The following is a 19550-nucleotide window of genomic DNA, read 5'->3' on the forward strand; positions in this document are numbered from 1 at the left end:
GGCCTTCTGACCCTCTGGGCACCCCAGCCCAACCTCCTGGCTGGCCGATGCTTCTGCGAGCTGAGGGTGAGGAGGGCTCAGCCTGAAGCCTCCTCCTTCCCACCCCCTTGCTCTATAGAGAAGCTGCTGCTTTCTCTGAATTCTGTTGTGTGCTTGGCCGCTGTCCCTTGCCCACTGGGCTATCCTGCAGGTGTGGCCCTCAGCTGACCTGTCGTGTCCGGTCCTCCCTGGCCAGGGCTGGCTCTTCACTTGCCCTTCAGTGCTCTCTTCTCTAGGGTGGCAGGGGTGGCACTGTTGGGGTGGAGGTGGGGGCATGATCCATTGCCACCTTGATGTGAGATCTGCCTGCCCATCTGCCAGGTAGGGCCCAGAGGACCAGCTTGTTAGGGCCTGGCCCTTCTTCCCCCAGCACCTGCCCAAAGAGCCTGTGAAGTCACACAGCCACGCAGGCCAAGCTGCAGCCAACAGGCTCCCCGGGCCTTCACCCGTGAGGGCCGAGCCCAGCCCACAGCGGCAGTCCAACGGCTGGACTCCTCACCCCAGGAGCCCTGCCCTCCTACCCAGGGCTCTGCCCAAGACTGCCTCCCTGCAGGGGCCTCACCTGCAGCTCGTGGGGTCTCCAGTCACTGCACCTATTCCTCCGAGGGTGCTCCTGTGCCACCCAAGCCCTGGGCCAGGCCCCCTCCTCTGTCTCCTCTGCGGGAGCTCCACTTCTTCACAAAGGCCCTGCAAGAGCGGCTCCCCTGGTGTTGGTCTCATGCCTTGGTTGTCGCAGAGGAACCAAGGACAAGGGAACATGGGTGCCAGGCACCTGCAGCCTCCTCTGGGGCCCAACCAGCTGGGGCCCGAGCCTGGCACCCCGGGAATTGGAGCCGTGAGACTGCGGACCGTTGGCACTGGGCCCCGGGCTGACCAGCTCGGCCAGGGGGCAACTGAGACAGGGCTGTGGGAGCGCCGGCCTTGGGAGTTTGGTCCAGGTTGGGGGGACCAGGAGCTCTGCTCACAGCGGTACCACCAGCAACCACTAGGGCTCTAAGCCAGGAGTGGGACCAGCAGAAAGGATGAAAAAATCTCCAGTTGTGCTGAGGAGGGAGGGCTTCCTGGAGGAGGCAGGGGAGGAATGGGCTTTCAAAGATGAGCTCAAGTTTGCCAGGCAGCAGGAAGGGAACTTCTGGCCGAGCGAACTTTGGAAGCCAAGGCACACGAGAAGGGAGAGGGTGTGGGGTTTGGTGTGGCCAAGCTTGGGAGAATCTGGGGCTGGGGGATGGAAGGTGAACCGGAGGGGTGGAGAAGCTGCAGAGGCTGTGCGCTGGCTCCAGGGGCTTGCACCCTTGGCAACCGGGAGCCCGAGGAGAGTGCCGAGCAGGTCGTGCCCACTGTCCCTGTAGGAGCTTCTTGTACCGCAAGGGACAAGGAAAGGCCTGGAACCAAGAGAGAGTCAGCCTGGACTTTAGCTTGAGGGCCTACCACCTGGGGTTAGCCAGGGGGTTACGTGCTCAAGGTGACCAGAGGACAGCCATCCTTTGGCATGCTGTCACTGCAAGGCCACCCCCTCCCCAATTTGAGGCACACTTAGATTTCGATCTCAGCTGTGAGCTTGGTCAGGCTGGACAAGGAGGGAACCAAGTTCCAGAAAGAGAGAGGGCCACAGGGGCAGGGAGTTTCTAGGGTGGCAGGGCTCCATTTTCTCAAGCAAAAATATTCTCAACATCAAAAGGCTGCCATGAGGTCAGCAACACGATTTTTCAAAATTAAAATAAAATGCAGGAGTTCCCGTCATGGCGCAGCGGTTAACGAATCCGACTAGGAACCATGAGGTGGTGGGTTCGATCCCTGGCTGTGCTCAGTGGGCTAAGGATCTGGCATTGCCATGAACCATGGTGTAGGTCGCAGACGCGGCTCGGATCTGGCGTTGCTGTGGCTCTGGCGTTGCTGTGGCTCTGGCGTAGGTTGGAGGCTACAGCTCCCATTCGACCCCCAGCCTGGGAATCTCCACATGCCGCGGGTGCGGCCCTGGAAAAAACAGAAAAAAAAAAAATCAAATAAAACGGCTAAAATGTTCCTTCTGAAACCCACGAAGCAGGCCGACCCTGCAGGCGCCGCCGCTCCCGCAGGCGTCCCAGAGCACCCCGCCCGCGGTTCTTCGGGGCCCAGGAGCCGCACCTGCCTGAGGCCGCAGGCGCCGCGTCGCTGGGCGGGGCCGCGCAGGGGGCGGGGCCACGCGGGGCGGGGCGGGGCTTCGTCCGGGGCCTGCGCGACGTCCGGGCGTCGGCTTCGCGCTGGGTCTCTGCCAGGCGCCGGCCGTGGCTCTGCTTCCCGGAACCTCTGCGCAGCGGCGGCGGCGTTTCCGGGGAGCCGGTTGGCGGGCGGACCCGGCTGTGCGGGGCGGAAGTGGGCAGCTGCGGTCCAAGCGGAGCCGCGCTGCGGGCGGGACCTGGCCGAGCTGGAGGGCGCCGGGGAGAGGAGCTCGGGCGGCCCCCGAGGCCCTGGCGAGCGGGCAGCTGCCGGGCCTGCGGCTACCGGATCGGCGCCCGGGGAGCGCGGAGGGGATGGGGCGCCGAGCCGGGTGGGGGCGGGGGCCTCGGCCATGTTCGCGGGGCTGCAGGACCTGGGCGTGGCCAACGGCGAGGACCTGAAGGAGACGCTGACCAACTGCACGGAGCCGCTCAAGGCCATCGAGCAGTTCCAGGTGGAGCCGGGTGGAGGGGCCGGGTGGAGAGGCCGGTGGCTTGGGTGTGTGAGTCCGGCGGGGGGGCGGGGTCCGTGGGAAGTGGGCGGGCTTCTCTCCCTGCAGGTAGCTGCGTCTCTTCCCCGGGAGGGAGGAACCGGGTGTCCTGAACTAGGACGACGTCGACTGCGATCTGAGCGGTTTCCAGCTTTTGCAGTTACAGCCCAGCCAGCACAGCTGGGAACGTCCTTGTAGCTGCCTCCCTGTGTACTCAGCATAGGGGTGCCTGGCCAGAAGTGGCTGTGGCTGAGGTTTCTCTTGCCGCCCGGGGTAAGCAAAATCGACCTCACCTTGGCCCTCCGCTTCCTTAGACAGAGAATGGTGTGCTGCTGCCCTCCCTGCAGTCGGCCTTGCCCTTCTTGGACCTGCATGGGACACCCCGGCTGGAGTTCCACCAGTCGGTGTTTGATGAGCTTCGGGACAAGCTGCTGGAGCGGGTGTCAGCCATCGCCTCCGAGGGGAAGGCTGAGGAGAGGTAGGTGGGCAGGTGCGATGTGCGGCCCCCTCCCAGCACACTCACGCTCTGCATGTCCCCCGGGGTCCCGCCTGCGCACACCACCTGTCTAGGGTCAGGCAGGTAGGTAGTTGCTTCCGACTTGTTCTGTGCTGCCTCCCTCAGTCGTGCCCGTTTTTCCAGGTACAAGAAGCTGGAAGAGCTTCTGGAGAAGAGCTTCTCTCTGGTGAAGATGCCGTCTCTGCAGCCGGTGGTGATGTGTGTCATGAAACACCTGCCTAAGGTAAATCTGCGAGGCCAGCTTGGCCAGGCGTCGGCTGGCTCCTGGGAGGTTTCCCGAGCTGCCTGCCCTCGGATGCACAGCTCCAGGCCTGTCTCCGTGCTGGCCTCTCCCTGAGCCACGCCGCCTGAAGCTGGGCACGTGCTTTGGGGCACGGAGCTCTTTCTGGGTAAAAGCTGTTTGTAGTCAGCATGGCCGCTGACTACACCTGCCAGGGCCTGGGGGGCCAGTCCCAGGTGCCCCCCCGTGGGTTGGGCTGGGCTGGATGTGATTTGTCCTGAGAGACCCCTGGGGCCCAGGGGCTGCTCACAGGTGGCCCGTGGGGTCGTGTAGGTGCCTGAGAAGAAGCTGAAGCTGGTGATGGCTGACAAGGAGCTGTACCGGGCCTGCGCCGTGGAGGTGAAGCGGCAGATCTGGCAGGACAACCAGGCGCTCTTCGGCGACGAGGTCTCCCCGCTGCTGAAACAGTACATCGTGGAGAAGGAGAACGCGCTCTTCAGCCCCGAGCTCTCCGTCCTGCACAACTTTTTCAGTCCTTCCCCCAAGACCAGGCGCCAGGGTGAGGTGAGGCGGGGCAGGGCTGTGCGGGGCAGGCATGTCTAGGGCCACCCTGGCCAGCGCCATTCCCACTCCCGTGAGCGCTGGCTTGTCTGCTCCAGGGCGGTGGGCCTGGCGCGGCTGGATCGCAGCGCTGTGCCTGGCGTGGGTCTTCTGGGTCTTTGACCTGCCTCCACTGGGCAGCTCGGCAGGCCTTTGCGTTAAGCTCTTGTGTCTTCTTTCAGCCGTGGGGATCTTCCTCTCTTTATGCTGGGTATTCCTTGTTTCAACACCTGCTTCTGGGTGGCGACTCACTGCCTCGGAGGCCAGGGCACTGCCTGGGTCCTCAAGCTCTCACGCGGGGCGGTTCCATGCAGTAGACGTTGCTGTCAGTCGCCCGGAGCTCCAGGGCTGGCTCCAGGGCTGGCTGACGGCTGTGGAGGCGTGTGGCCGTGGGGCGAGGCGGGCTGGGCCGCCAGGGTGGCGTCTGGAGGTGAGGAGGAGCTGGCTCCGGGCGTGAGCAGAGCCGAGGCAGGGGCAAAGGCCAGGGTGTCTGGGGTGACAGGCGGCCCTGAGTGCTCCCTGGAGCACGCTGGGGAGGCAGGGTGAGGTCGGGGGCGTCGGAGGCGTCGGAGGCCTTTCCTGGTGAGGCGGGGTCCGGGGGCTGGCCAAGCGGCAGGGTGACCCTTCACCCCAAGAGGCCAGATGTTGGCCGAGCAGCGTTGGCTGCTGCCTTCGCAGGCGGCCTCCCCACCTGGGCTTCTCTGCGTGTGTGTGCGGTGAGGCAGGTGTCGCCTAACCTCTCCTGGACGTCGGGCCAGTGCTCACGGCACCGCTTCCTGGCCAGGTCGCTGAGCGTGCCTCTGAGCGCTGCCCTCGTTGCCTGGCATTTGTCCTGGGGGACGCGTGGTCCTGCTCCTCCTTCACTCTCCCCTCCAGCCAGGGGGCCCTGGGGGCTGGGGCCTTCCTGCCGCCCCTAAGTGCGAGGGCAGAGCGAGCGGCCGCTGACAGGTTACCCAGGGCCCTCGGGTGGGCCGGCTGCAGGGGCCACAGTTCTGTGCCCCGCCTGCCCGCGGCCCGAGTGTCGCCCCCTCCTGGTGGCGGTGGGCAGGCCTGGCTGTGCAAGGCCGTGCGCGTTCCTGTTCCGCGTTAGAGGTGCTGGGGCTGGGTGCCGAGACTTTGGGTCGTGCTCTGGGTCTGCTTGGCTCGCCCGGGTCCCTGAGGCCTGCTGCAGGGGCCTGGCCGGGGCCCTGAGGTAGGGGGCTGTCCCCGCGGGTGTCTGCTCCTGCTGCGTGTCCCCCAGCTTGCACTGTGCATCCTCATGGCCTGTCAGCCCCAGGGGAGCGCATCCTGTTGGCTGCTGCCCCGTAGGGGCAGGTGCGGAGGTGGAGCCCCAGCGGGGCGGCTCCGGGTGCTGGTCTCCGCGCACTGGCAGCTCTAGCGGAGTCAGGTCCTGGGCCGATGGCCTCTCCGAGAAGCAGCAGGGCCAGATGTGGGGTTCGCCTCCCTAAAACCCGAAAACGCCCCCACGCAGCACGAGCTAATGTTACGTGAGGGGGCCTCAACCCGCAGTGGGTGGCGGCCGGACGGCTGGCCTGGTGACGCGCCACGGTGTCACCGGCAGGTGGTGCAGAAGCTGACCCGCATGGTGGGGCGCAACGTGAAGCTGTACGACATGGTGCTGCAGTTCCTGCGCACGCTCTTCCTGCGCACCCGCAACGTGCACTACTGCACGCTGCGCGCTGAGCTGCTCATGTCCCTGCATGACCTCGACGTCGGCGACATCTGCTCCGTGGACCCCTGCCACAAGGTGGGTGCCCCCCTCCCCTCGGGGGCAGTGGTCCTGGTGCCGTGTCCCACTGGGGTGCCCGGCCCGCAGCCGGCTGCTCTGCGTCAACCCCCCACCCCCGGCCACCTCTGCGCCCCCCTGTGCTCCCCTGGGGCAGCCCCGCTCTCTCGTGTCCCCCCAGAGCTCTGGGGTCTGCCCACCGGCCGGCTCCGTGCTCCCGGGCCAGCGCTTTCTGTTCCAGATGGTGTCGCCTCCCAGAGCCTGTGCAGTGAGTGTCACACTCAGACTGCACTGCCCCCTCCTCCTGCCGGTCGGGCACCCTGGAGAGGCCCTTAAAGAACGAAACACAAATTTTGCTTTTTCCCTGCACCACCTGACCTGGGATGACGTGGGTCTGTTTCCTCTGTGCTGTGCTGGGGCTTGGCACCAGGCCGGGCCTCAGCGGTACCAGTGGGCACCTCAAGGCTCAGGCAGTGTCACTGCCGCCGGGAGGGTGCGGTCTCTGGCTGGGTCCTCACCCCTTTGTCCCCGCAGTTCACTTGGTGCCTGGACGCTTGCATCCGAGAGCGGTTTGTGGACGGCAAGAGGGCCCGGGAGCTTCAGGGGTTTCTTGACGGAGTAAAGAAAGGGCAAGAGCAAGTCTTGGGGTGAGTGTTGGCTGTGTGTGGCACCCCAGCCCCGCAGGGTCCTCTGTCCACGGGCGTCCAGCCCCACATGTCCTTAGGCAGGAGCGGTGTTTAGTTCAGGGTGTTTTTAGCACTGCCTGGCACCTGTGCCCGTGACTGAGAGACTCAGCTGCTGGGGACGAGGCCGTCCCGGGCTCGGGCGAGCTGGGTGCCAGGCTGGGGCTCTAGCGTGTGCACGGTGTGGAGCCGGCGGCCTGTGAGCGGAGGGGTGGTGGGTGGCTGGGCCCCGGGGACCTGCTGTGCCTAGAGTGGGATCTGGTTCCTGGGTGGGCTTCGCTTCCCTGGAATTGTCTCTGGGGGGATCTGCCCAAGTCTTTGGAATCTGGGTCAGATTCTCCGTCACAGTGGGACCTTGACTTACAACAACTGGTGGCTTTGCAGTTTGCTGACTTGGCTCAGGCGGGTTACAAACGCCAAGCTTTCTGAAGGCAGTCTGGGGTAGGGGCTTGGTCCATGTGGCGGGCCAGCAGCGTCTCTTTCGAGTGCTGTGGCGTGTCCTCACAGGGACCTGTCCATGATCCTGTGTGACCCTTTCGCCATCAACACCCTGTCACTGAGCACCGTCAGGCACCTGCAGGAGCTGGTCGGCCAGGAGATGCTGCCCAGGGTGAGCAGGCCCGGCTGGCCACGGGCCGCCTCCTGGTGGACGTGGGGGTGTGGACCCCAGGCTGCGAGAGCACTCAGCCCCGCCAGGCGCCCGGCGTGTGCCGCCTGAGGGCGGCCAGGGGTCCCGCGCAGCGAGGGGCGCCGCTGGCCAGTGAAGCTCAGCGTTTCCCTGCAGGAGAGCCCGGACCTCCTCCTGCTGCTCAGGCTGCTGGCGCTGGGCCAGGGGGCCTGGGACATGATCGACAGCCAGGTGTTCAAGGAGCCCAAGATGGTAACGCGGAGGCAGGTCGGGGAGGGGGAGGAGGGGGGCGCGTGGGCTGGGAGGATGCGCGGAGGGAGGGGGGTGGCGGGGCCGGCGCGGGACAGCTGTTGGGCCCCCGCCCCAGGAGGTGGAGCTGGTCACCCGGTTCCTGCCCACGCTCATGTCCTTCGTGGTGGACGACCACACCTTCAACGTGGACCAGAAGCTCCCGGCGGAGGAGAAGGCCCCCGTCACGTACCCGAGCACGCTGCCGGAGAGCTTCACTAAGTACGGGCAGCAGCGGGGGGCGGGGCCGGGGGCGGGAGGGGGCGGGGCCGGGCCGGGGCGGAGGCCGCGGGCTCCTCCCGGGCTGATGGGGCTCGGGCGCAGGTTCCTGCAGGAGCAGCGCATGGCCTGCGAGGTGGGGCTGTACTACGTGCTGCACATCACCAAGCAGAGGAACAAGAACGCGCTCCTGCGCCTGCTGCCGGGGCTCGGTGAGTCTTGCGGGCGCCCTGGCCCCGCCGCCCGCCTCCCTTGGTGGTTATTTTGGCCCAGCAGCGGAGCCCAGCCGTGGCCTCTCAGGAAGCCTCCCCCGTGTTCCTAACCGGGGAGGGCAGGGAGCCCTGCCAGTCCTCAGAGCCCCCCCAAGCCTCCAGCGGCCTGGGGGAGGGGCTCCCAGCCAGGACTGAGTGGGACTCGGGGGACCTGCTGGGAGGAGGGGCTCTGGGAGCAGCCAGCCTCCCCCCATGGCAGGTCCGGGGGCCTCTGCTGGCTCAGGTCCTGTCGGGGTGCTGCCGCCTCTTTGTGAGGCTCATGCGGGGCAGCGCTCGCTAAACGTGCATCTGGGTCCTTGGCCTCACGTCGGGGCCTTGTTTCCCGACTCTTCTGTGTGGAGGAAGCTGCCTGTTGCGGGTGTTCCGTTCGGCCCAGCCACCATCTGACTGAGCGCTCCACCGACCCGTTTCTCCGGGCTGAAGGCAGGGCTGGCCCCTGGAGCCGGACTCTGGCAGACTCCCTTTCTCGTCCCCTCCATCTCCTCCTCAGAGCCGCATCCTTGGCTCCAGGCCCGTCATGTTCACCCCTCCAACCTCTCCCGTTTGGGGTCTCTGGCTCCCACTCTGGCCTCTCTGTCTGAGGGCCCTGTGATGCCATGGGCCCCCTGGAGCGAGCGGGGCCATCTCCCATCCGGGGGCAGGGGCTTCCTACGCGGGTAGCGTGTTCCCTGGCCCCGGGATCAGCACGTGGGGGGTCGCCCGGGGGCTGTGGTTTGTCTGCGTGTCTGCCTGCCTCGGGGGGCTTCCAGGAGCACGTTTGGAGGGAACTGAGGGTTTCCTCGTTTTCACACCTTTGTGTCTCTCTTGTCTGACTGTGTCTGTGGGACCCCCAGTGGCTCGGGTGCCCCTCTGCGGCCGCCTCCTGCTTTGGCGTTGCTAGCAGGTCCTTACTAGTAAGGGTGGATGTGGGTTTTTAAAATTTTCTTCATTTTTAAACTTTCTTGTGGGAATTTTCGATGAACTTGGAAGAGAGCCGGATGGGAAGCCCAGCACGCAGCGCCACCTCCATGGGGGTCCGCCTGCGGCCGCCATCCCCTTGGTGTCTGGACAGAAGCCCACACCCAGCCCTGGGCAGCCTGGCAGGCATCCCGGCAAAAGACAGACAGTCTCAACAGCCGCGCGTGATCCGTCAGGGTCGAGGTCTCCACAGAACCGGCTGCGTTTCCCTACTTGTCCCCCACGTCTTCGTGCACGTGGTCTGTCAGATCAGGGGTCACACGAGGCCCCCTTTGCCTCGCCTTTCCTGGCTGCCCCTGAGGTCTCGCAGTCTGTAGGGCCGCGTGGGCTTTGCTGGGGGAATCGGGGCATTTGTTCCATGGAGACTGCTGGCGAGTCCCTTGCTGTCGTGACCACACACCTGCCTGAATGTCCTGGAAACTGGCCACTGGCCGTGAGGTCCGCCAAGACTGCAGTCAGCTGCAGGGCAAGAGCGCACCCTGGTGCAAGGAGGGGCGCCCCGTCTCTCGCTGAATTAGGGGCTGCGTGGCTCGGGTTGTCACGAAGTGTGTCGGCGGCTGTGGCAGCTGCTGTGCCTGGAAGTACAGGCCCAGGGGTCCTGTCACCGGTGATGAGTGTGACCTGTTGGTCGTTACTCTGGCCGTCTTTTCCTGAGTTTTGTTGGCCGTGGCTTCAAACAGAGAAGGCCCGTTTTCTGTCTGCTCTCCGCTAGGACGCTGCCGACGGTGACCTGGTGGACTCGCTGGGCTGCCCCATGGTGGTTTGGCTTCTTCTCTAGTGGCAGGTCTGCTGAGGTTTCCCTCTGCCGGAGCTACGGAGTCCAGGCTCTTGGCCGCTGGTTGGAGCCAGGCGTGACAGGCTCTCGTCCCCTCCCTGTGTACTGCAGCATAGACCCGCCCCCCTGCCCCCATCTGTCTCCCTGTCCAGGCCCAGGTTCTGGCTCTCAGGAGAATTGGGCCCCCAGTTCACAGGTCCCGGGTGGGCGATGGGTGGTGGGGAAGCTGGGGACGCCTGCTGTGCTTGCAGTGGAGACCTTCGGCGACCTGGCATTCAGCGACATCTTCCTGCACCTGCTCACCGGGAACCTGGCGCTGCTGGCAGATGAGTTCGCTCTGGAGGATTTCTGTAGCAGCCTCTTCGACGGCTTCCTCCTTACCGCCTCCCCAAGGTACCCGTTCTCTCGGTCCACACCCACAGCAGCCGGGCCGGAGGGCTTGGGGCACCGGGTGCAGCTGGGGGCAGGGCGGCCCTGCAACCTGCCACCGGCTGTGGCCTCTTCCAGGAAGGAGAACGTGCAGCGGCACGTGCTGCGGCTCCTCATCCACCTGCACCAGCGCGTGGCCCCGTCCAAGCTGGAGGCCCTGCAGAAGGCGCTGGAGCCCACTGGCCAGGTGGGCACCCTTCCCCGCTGGCACCCCCAGGGGGCTGCCTGGGCCGGCCTACCCCTCTGGACGTGTGCGCCCAGTGTACACGCTCCAAGCTGCCCTGGGCCGGCCCCAGAGCCACGTGCTTCTCCCCAACAGAGTGGAGAGGCGGTGAAGGAGCTTTATTCCCAGCTCGGTGAGAAGCTGGAGCAGCTGGACCACCGAAAGCCAAGCCCGGCCCAGGCTACGGAGACCCCGGCCCTGGAGCTGCCCCTCCCGGCCGTGCCTGCCCCGGCTGTGCTCTGAGGCTCCGCCTGGGGCTGCTCGGCCAGAGGAGACCCCCTTACCTGCGAGAGCCAGGAGGCCGACTTTCCTGGATGGGCCTGGGGGTGGGCTGAGCAGGGCCCCCCTGCCCACCCCTCGGCCTCGCCTGAACTCAGACCCGGGAGGTGTGTGCCTCTCGTGGGAAGGGGCTTGCAAGCCCTTGCCAGCTCGGGGTCTGTGCTCCCAGGCCCAGGACAGCTGCTGGCTCCCGCCTTGCGTTGTGGGTTTGCAGTGCTGCTGGGCAGGCAGGCAGTGTCTTGGGAAAAAGTCACCTGTTTTCCGAGGCCCGAGGGGAATTAGGTGGCTGGTGGGTTGGCGCGACATCACCGGGTTTGCTCTCCGAGGGCGTCCTCCCATGTGGATGCTCCCCAGTAGCCCGCCTGGGGGTCAGGGCCTGGCCCTTCCTGCTGCCTCGGTTCACCCTCAGGTGACGTGCTCCCGGTTCAGCCAGGCGGGTGGCTCGTGGTGACACTTTTACTCATGTAAATAAAAGGCGTTTTGGTAAATCCAGCAGTAGATGGGCTGTTTGTAGGCAGGCGCAGGGTTGTTTGCAGTGCAGGCTGGCAGGTGCTTTCCTCTGTTGGCACGGGCTGGCTGCCCTGCCCTACCCAGGGCAGCAGCCATGGATGGTTTGGCCCGGGTCTGGCTGCACTGGGGCCACGAGACTGGGCACGGCCATGGGTGAGCCTCAGCACCCATCCTGCACAGCGATACGTTGCTGAGGGTCAGGCTGTGTGGAGGTCACTGTGGCCTTGCTGGTGCAGCGCTTCAGGTGTGTGGGGGGGACAGGAGGAGGTGCGGCTGGAGACCATGGCAGTCACAGAGGGAAGCAGGGCCCTGGGCGTGGGCATCAGGCACTGGAGGTCAGGGGGGGGCGCGGATGGAGCACGCAGTGTGTGTGCTGCCACGAGTGACCCTGTAAGTGCAGAGTGGCCGGGGCCCAGCAGGGCTGGGGTGTCGCTGGGTTCAGGCGGGGCAGATCTGGGCTGCAGTTGCTGGATCCCCTTCCAGCCGCTGCTTTTTCCCCAGGAAGCAGGGAGCCAGGCCCTGGGCTGGGAGACAGGACTGGGGCGGAGGTGGGGCCGGTAGAGCGGGTGCGGGAGGAACTGGGCCTCGGGGGAGCTGGCACTCGGGAGGGACCCCCCCTCTGAGGCTCACGGGCAAGACGGTCAGAGGCCCAGAGACCGGCTGGGGAGGCCCAGCTCCGCACCAGCCCTGACGAAGGGACCAGGGACCGGAGGCCCAGTGGGTGGGGCTTTTCTGGGGGATGAGCTGCCAGGATGGGGCGAGAAGAGCCCCAGGGTTACGGCTGGAGGGGCAGCTGAGCTCAGGGGATGTCAGGCACAGGGCGGACTGGGGGGTGGTGACAGGGACCCCTGAGCAGAGGTCGGAGGTTAGGGAGGAAGGGGTGGGAGGTGTGGTCTGAGGAAGAGGGGGTCCACACTGGGGGGCCCGGAAGAAGAGCATGTGTGTGGCTGGGGGACCTGCTTACCTCCAGGCCGGTAGTTTGGGGAACTCGGCGGGTCCCCCCCCCCCCGCCCCGGACTGCTGGAGGGGTGAGGAGTGGGCAGCAAGGGGAGGGGTCGTGGAGATGAGGTTGACCTGAAGCTGGGGCTGGGGCGCCGGGGAAGAATGGGGGGCTCGCGGGGGGGGGGGTGCGGGGCGGGGTGGGGCTGGTCCTGAGGGCTCAGGAGGTGGGCCCTGGAGATGGAGGCAAAAATACAGGGAGGGCCGCCGGGCGTTAGCCTGGGGCTGCGGTTTGCCCTTGACCTCGCTTTGGGCCCCAGGTTCGGCGCCCCAGGTTTGGTGGAAGCAGCAGCTGGTCAGTTGGAGCCAGGCCTGGCCACCGCCGCCTGCTGTTTCTCCTGCATCTGCCCCGCAAGGCGGCCCTGGCGTCTTTGTGTCAGAGAAGCTTGGAGACCACACAGAGCCCGACCCCGAAGGACCCCACCCTCCTGCTGGGGCCGCAGGGACCTGGCGACAGACAGCGTCCTGTCCGTATTCTCATTCTCAGGAAGGCCTTGGCGTGGGTGAGGTGCCCGGACCCCTAAGCACCCGGCCATGCACAGAGAGGGGCAGCGGCCCCGGGGAGCCAGGCGTGGCTGGTTTCTCAGTGGTCCCGCCAGAGGGCACTGGACATGTGGACAGGCAGGAACCCCATGTTCTGGGGAGAAGGGAACCCCCAAGCCCATGACCAGGAAATTGCATTTCCCTGATGCGGTCTGTGCAGGGCAGGTGGAGGGAAGCTGGGAGAAGGGGGATGGCGTGCCGGGCAGAGGGACCCGTGTGGGCAAAAGCGTGGGGGACGAAGGGCCGGGAGGCTGTGGGGCCCTGAGCAGGGCAGAATCTAGGGCTCAGGACTGCCAGCACCCATGGGACACAGCTGGGCGGAAAGGCAGGACTGGTTTGGGGACATTACTGGTTGGCAGGCCGGCTCTTCGGCGAGGGGCTTCTAGACTGAGCTTGGCAGAGACCAGGTCTCTTGGCCAGAAGGGGAGGAGCAGGGGGTGCCCCCGCAAGCCACCCTGTGCAGAGATGGGCTGGGGGCATGGCCTCCATCTGCCAGTTCCTGGCCCAAGTTCTTTCTAAATTTGTGCTCTTAGCAGGGCCCTGAGCCATGCATAGGTCTTTGCCAGCTCTGGCTCTTCTGTCCCAGCATGTGCTCCCTGTGCTGGGGCTCTAGGCTGGGGTACAGGGAAGAGAAAGGGGACGATGAGAGCGACCGAGCCCCAGGCCTGGTGGAAGAGGAGAGAACAGAAGCAAGGCCTCCTGTGCGTGTGTGCCTCCCCCACCATCGGGGGGGGGGGGGCTGGAGGACCCCAGCCCGAAGGACCCTGCCTGGCCTGCACTCCTGCTTACAGGCCCCCTGGACACACCCACGCCCCTCTCCGTGGGTCCTGCAGGGACTCAGGGGCCGGAGGTGTCCCTGGGGAGGCGGGGGTCTGTGGAGGACAGGCTGAGGTGCAAGGGCACGTGGGGGCCCAGGGGAGGTGATGCCCTTGGCCTCACTGGGTGTCCTGGGCCTGGACTGAGCCAGGAGGGCAGGGATGGCTGCAGGGCTGAGGAGGCAAGGTGACCCACCAGCCCAGGTCTCCTGGTCGAGCCAGCCAGGCCTCCCCCTCTGGCGCCTCCGTCCAGCCTAAGTCCCGCCCGTGCCGCACCCCTGACTCACTTCCTCTGCACAGAAGCGGAAACCTCCCCAGAGCTTCCTCCGCTGCAGACGCTCCCTGGGGACCCGCAGGTGTCGCTGCCCCTCCAAGCCTGGGTTGACCATTGAGGCCCCTGACCCCACGCGGACCCTCCCCAGGAAGCCAGCGCTCTCTGCTCCCTGAGGCTCAGGCCCCAGCCTCTGGCCTGGACAGGGGGCCGCCCTGGGGGACGGGGGCCAGCAAGAGCCTGACCTGAGCAGCCGCAGGTAGGGGGGTGGTTGGGGGGGGTGGTGGCCGGGGTATCCATGCCACCTTTCTCCAGCTGTCTCCTCAGTGGCCTTATGCCTCCTTTCCCAGCTTGTCTTTCTGTCCATCTTTTCACCCCACCCCCAGCCATCTCTAGGGGCCTCTCTGTCCTGGGCTCCGCCAGTGCGTCCCCCTCCCCCCAGGGGGGGGGAGGGCGTTGCTGGGAGGATCCTAGCTGGGGGGGCTTTGGGAACAGAGCCAGGGCCCCTTCTCAAAAGCAGAAGTTCTGGGCAGTGTTCGTTCGTGGGGGGCCATCTCTGAACTCCAGGGCTGCTAGGGCCTCTGTGTCCCCTGGCCCCGCTAGGGACGCCGCCGAGGGTCCCTGGCGCCTGGCAGGCGGAGCTGTGGCAGGGGCGGGGTCCGGCCTTGACCCTGCTCACCCCTAATCGGCGCCTGGTTGGCACCGACTCCTCCTCCAGGAAGCAGGGCCGGCCGCCCGATAAGCTTCGCCCCCCCTTCCCCCGGCCACTTCCTCAAGGCCCAGGGCTGTTTACGGGAGAGCTGGAGAGATTTGCATTGGGGCCCCGCGGGGAGCCGCTTCCTGGTCAGAGGGGAGAGCCGGAGCCTGGCTCTGGGGCAGCGGGCTGCACGCCGGGGCCCTCCCGGGGCGAGATCGCGGGGAGGGGTCCCAGGCCGCCGGGGAACAAGTCTGGAGACCCTCCCTGTCTTCTCGTGGCAGGGCGAGCGACCTGCATGCCGAGCGCCGCCCCTGCGCCATGGACCGCGGCCAGCCCAGCCCGGAGCCCGCGGCCGCGGCCCCGGCCCGCGGCCCGAGCGTGATCGCCCCCGTGCGCGCCGTGGTCCGCCTGCGCCGCCGCGTGTGCCTTCTGCGCACGCGGCGCCTCCCGACGCCCGGAGCCGGGCCGGACTTCGGGCCTGGGGCGCCGCGCGCAGACCTGCACCAGCCGCAGTTCTTCACCTTCGAAGGCCCGGCGGAGCTGTCCTCGAGGGCGCCGCGGAAGAGGCGCCGGCGCAGCCGCGTGGTTCTCTACCCCGAGACCTCGCGCAAGTACCGGCCGCAGGCGGAGCGCCGGAGCCGCGCGCAGCGCTGCTTGTTGCTGCTCGTGGCCATCGTGGGCTTCCAGGTGCTCAACGCCATCGAGAACCTGGACGATAACGCGCTGCGCTATGACCTCGACGGGCTGGAGAAGGCGCTGCAGCGCGCCGTGTTCGGCCAGCCTTCAGCCGTGGGGCGCATCGTGGCGCTGCTGCGGGACTACCTGGCCACGCACGTGCACAGCCGCCCGCTGCTCCTGGCGCTGCACGGGCCCAGCGGCGTGGGCAAGAGTCACGTGGGCCGCCTGCTGGCGCGCCACTTCCGCGCGGTGCTGGAGGACAGCGCGCTCGTGCTGCAGTACGACGCGCGACACCACTGCCCGGAGCCCCGCGCCGCGCAGGACTGCCGGGAGGAGCTGGCGCAGCGCGTAGCTGACGTGGTGGCGCGGGCCGAGGCCGAGGAGAAGACCCCGCTCCTGGTGCTGGACGAGGTGGAGCTCCTGCCGCAGGCGCTGCTGGATGAGCTGCACGGCTTCCTGCAGCCGCAGCGCTCACACCACTTCCACAACGCCATCTACGTGCTCCTCAGCGGCGCCGGCGGCGCGGAGGTCACGCGCTTCGTGCTGCAGAACGCGTCCCGCGCGCTGGCCCTGCGCCCCGACGGCGCCCACGGGGCCCGCGCCGCGGCGATGGCGGCACAGGCCGAGGAGGAGCTGCGCGTCCGCCTGCAGGCGCTCCTGGTCCGCGAGCACCCGCTGTGGCAGGCCGCGGCCATCGTGCCTTTCCTGCTGCTGGACAAGCGGGATGTGGTCAACTGCTTCCGGGATGAGATGGCCGGGGAGGGCTTCTTCCCAGAGCAGGCCCACGCCGAGCTCCTGGCCGCGCGGCTCAGCTACTACCGCGTGGCGGGCCGCGAGTTTGCCGTCACTGGCTGCAAGCAGGTGGTGGCCACTGTGAACCTCCTGTAGCACAGCAGACGCCAGAGGGCACAATGGGCCGGGTCGCCAGGACGATGGTGGCAGGAGGAGGGAGGGACCCCTGTGGGTTTGCCCCAGGCTTCTGAGGCCCTAATAAATCTGTCCCTGACTCCCCCGCTGGTTCACACAGGGCGGCGGGAGAGCGGGCGGCCGGGGCGGCTGGGGGGGGGCTGGGACAGCGCCCAGCTGCTGCTTTCCAATTCCAACGCCCGCCCAGAGCCCCAATCTGCCACCTGCTGGTCCTTAACTCAGCCTGCATTCTTCAGTATCCGCAGGGCGTGCACCCAGGAGGTGGGCAGTCTGTCCCCATGGTACAGAGGATGGATGACCTCAGAGAGGGTGAGCAGACCCCAGGGTCACATAGCTGGTCCTCTGCAGAGTTGGACATGACCAGGACTCTGCAGCAAACACACACTCACACTCACTCACACGGACCCCAGCCCAACCCCGGCACACCTGCTCGCTCTGGGGCAAAAGTCCTGGATGCTTCTCCATCGCAGGAATCTTGTGGGTCTAGGGAGTTCCCTGGTGGCTCAGTGGGCTAAGGACCTGGCCTTGTCACTGCTGGCCTCAGGTCACCTGTGGCCTGCGTTCAATCCCTGCCCTAGAAATTTCCACATGCTGTGGATGCAGCCAAAAAGAAAAAGAGAGAAAGGGAGAAAGAAAGAAAGGGAGGGAGGGAGGGAAAGGAAGAGAGAAAAAAAGAAAGAAAGGAACGAAGAATAACGTGGGTCTGCCTGGATTTCTCACGGGCCTCGGGCCCAGGAGCTTCCCAGAAGGCAAAGGGTGGGTGAGGGGCCCCACCCAGTGAACCGATTCGGGAGGGGGGTCCCCAAATGCTCCAGAAGGAGGCCTCTCTCGGGGTGACAGCAGTAGGATTGTGGCCCAAGTGGGGGGCCCTGACCTCTCAGACCCCCTGCCCACCACCTGAGCAGATCCTCCGGACTTCACCGCAGAGGTGCAGGCCCCGGCCCCTCCGCTTCCTGGGCCTGGGCAGGGCCTCCCTCCTGGATCCCGGATTCCCCCTCAGTGGCCGCAGCCTCTCCGCCCACCTCCTGCTCCGCAGGCTCAGTTCTCTTGCTGGCCGCTAGAGGCTGGCTGAGTGCCAAGTTTGGGACCACCTCCTGTGCTGGGCTCCAGGTGGGGGGTTGGCAGGTGGCCTTGGTGCTGCTGCTCGGTGGGCATGCGGGTCAGCCTGGAGGAGGGCGCCGCCTGGGGGGTGGGGGGTGGCGCACAGCTACTGGGCAACAAGCCATCCCAAGGAGGAGCCGCCAGAGGTAAAGAGGCTGTGCCAGAGCTCCAGCCCCCGCCTCCCAGGACCTCAGAGATCTCCAGAGCCCCTGGCAGGGCCCTCCCCGAGGGACCCACACTGTCAGGGCCCCTGTCCGCCACCCCTTCTCTCCGTGGTGGTCCTCCGAAGACCTAGATGGGCCTGGATCTCCTGTACCTGGAGTGGCTCCAGGCAGAGAGGGAAGAAGCTGGCCCCCCAAGCCAGCACGAGGCCCCTGGCCTGGGACAGGAAGGGCGGGGAGAGCGCATGTCCTGCCCAGAAAGCGCGAATCCTCGCAGCCCGGGGGCTCCCTGGGGCCGGGTGGGAGGGCCAGTGTGCAAGGTGACTCTAAACCAGGAGCCGGAGGGCCAGTGTGCAAGGTGACTCTAAGCCAGGAGCCGGACACGCGGTGGGTTGTCGGTGAAACGCTGCCGCCTCTGAGCTTGCTCTTTGTTTCTATGTAACTGGGTCTCTACTGCCCCAGAGGCATTGAACCACTTGCAGCTGGAGGAGTTTACTAGGCAGACACCGCCTTGCCCAGCAAGCTCATAATCACCCGCTCCAAGGTTTTCCAAAACCGCCTTGGCCGCCAAGTTAAGTGGCTGTCACTGAGCTACGGAGTCGGCTCGTTCTCCTGGTGTCGGCAAGATTCCTGATCATTTGTTCCTTGGCCCTCACTCCCATCCTGGGAGCAAAGCTCTCCCTGCAGAGGCAAAGTCGGAACCTCTGAGGCCTCCTGGAAGTTCTCGCTTAGGGTGGACAGATGGGTTACTGGGCCTGACCAGTGCGAGGCTTCTGGGCAGGTCTGTAAGGAGGAGAGGAGAGTGCATAAACAGCAGGGTACGCGCTCCTGTGCTCTGCAGCCATCGGGACAACGGGTCACTCCAGCATCAAGGCCCCTCTCCAGGCTCCCACATGTGGAGCTGCGACAGGGGGCACAGGCTAAGCCCTGCATGATGCTACCTCCGGATCCCTTCACTGGCGGAGAGGCGCTGGCATCACTTAGCCAAGGCTCAGAGATCTTGTAGTTACACCGCAGGAAGTTCCCCAGACACAAGGGTATGTCGGCAAGTTTATAGATGGATGACTCAACGTGCATCGGCAGCTCCGAAGAACTTGGCGTTTTCCACCCCAGGGTTGGGTCAAATTGAAGCAAGGAATGCGTTTAGGTGAGCTGAGCTCCCTGACGCTATAAGATGGGCCTCGGAACAGTCCGGACCCCCAGGGACATTACTCACAGGGTGACCCAAAGGGCCGATGTCCCCCTTTCTCCGGGGACTGGGAACTAGGCACGAGGGCGTGGCCCTCCCGCGGAAGGGAGGGAGGAAACAGGGCGAGGTGCACAGGCCTGGTCCAGACGTCTTGGGAAAGCTGTCGGCCTCGGATGTCCTCCGCTTCAGGTCCCCGTGGGGGTTCTCTTCAGGTCACTGGACAGCGGGCAGGTCCACCTGGGGTTCGGGGCCTTCTTCAGGGGCGGCGCTGGACCCAGGAGTCCACCCGCTGGAGTGTTTGGGTGGCCCAGGGGCTAGTCAGCAGGACCTGCCGGGGCCCTTCCAGAGAGGCCGGAGGAGGTCCTTTTGGAGGCGCCTTTTGCGGTGGGTGCACAGACCCTCCGGGCTGCAGGTGATGTCTGGGGTCTCGGCCTTCCGGGAGCGCACTGCAAACGGCGTGCCCACCAGAGCCCGGTTCTGCTCACGAGAAGCAACGAGGCCTTTACAGGCCAGAAGCGTGGCTCCCCCTTTATCAGCTGTGGATCAAAGAGGCAGCAGCCCCGTGCACTGGGTGTCCTGTTCCAGGGAGAACAGCCTCGCGTCAGACCTGGGCGGAGGCATCCACTGCCGTGAGAAGCAAGAACATCTACCGAGAGTTTCAGAACTCTCGAGAGACACTTTCCCAAACCGCTCTGAGTTACACAGCTTCACGGGGAGGGAAAAGGGGGCCCTTCGTGTCTGCGGAACAAAACATTCAGCGATGGGTTTTCCAGTAGAGCTTCAGCAGCTCTCACCAGTTTGGCCTTACGATCTCAGAGGTGTCAAAAAGCTGTGCGCCAGAGTGTTTGTCAGTGTCCTTTCCGTGAATCTCTTTAACCATGAAACCCACGTACAAAAGCATCGGAGTCAGGCAACCCCTGTAACGACAGAAAGACTTGAAAGTGCCCGTTATTAAAAATCTGGTGAGGACTCATGATGTTGGGGTCGGAGAGGGCATCTGCTCGTCTCTGTGACCAGGAAACTGCCGGAGGGAGCTCAAGGGGCTTGAGGCTTCAGAGGCCGTTTTGCTCTTTTCTACGTTTGGAACGTGTTTTGTCCACTTTCGAAGTGGGGTCTCG

The 19550-nt window shown here is 65.9% G+C and overlaps 2 protein-coding genes across 2 annotated transcripts; both read left to right on the forward strand.

Annotated features, from left to right (window-relative positions):
* The first annotated feature begins 2322 nt into the window (after positions 1 to 2322).
* Positions 2323 to 11029, forward strand: NELFB (negative elongation factor complex member B). Its single transcript, XM_047769063.1, has 13 exons — positions 2323 to 2689; positions 3040 to 3203; positions 3366 to 3465; positions 3796 to 4026; positions 5624 to 5809; positions 6323 to 6435; positions 6979 to 7081; positions 7256 to 7351; positions 7467 to 7609; positions 7712 to 7818; positions 9862 to 10003; positions 10118 to 10226; positions 10359 to 11029. The coding sequence occupies exons 1-13, from the start codon at positions 2588 to 2590 to the stop codon at positions 10503 to 10505; spliced, it is 1743 nt and encodes a 580-aa protein (XP_047625019.1). The 5' UTR covers positions 2323 to 2587; the 3' UTR covers positions 10506 to 11029.
* A 1188-nt stretch (positions 11030 to 12217) lies between these two features.
* TOR4A (torsin family 4 member A) lies at positions 12218 to 16061 on the forward strand. The gene is made up of 3 exons (XM_047769064.1): positions 12218 to 13294; positions 13709 to 13938; positions 14658 to 16061. Exon 3 carries the CDS (start codon positions 14695 to 14697, stop codon positions 15940 to 15942), a length of 1248 nt encoding a protein of 415 aa, XP_047625020.1. The 5' UTR covers positions 12218 to 13294; positions 13709 to 13938; positions 14658 to 14694; the 3' UTR covers positions 15943 to 16061.
* The last annotated feature ends 3489 nt before the right edge of the window (positions 16062 to 19550 follow it).

The sequence above is a fragment of the Phacochoerus africanus genome, chromosome 2, assembly GCF_016906955.1.
Source record: "Phacochoerus africanus isolate WHEZ1 chromosome 2, ROS_Pafr_v1, whole genome shotgun sequence".
Classification (NCBI taxonomy): domain Eukaryota; kingdom Metazoa; phylum Chordata; class Mammalia; order Artiodactyla; family Suidae; genus Phacochoerus; species Phacochoerus africanus.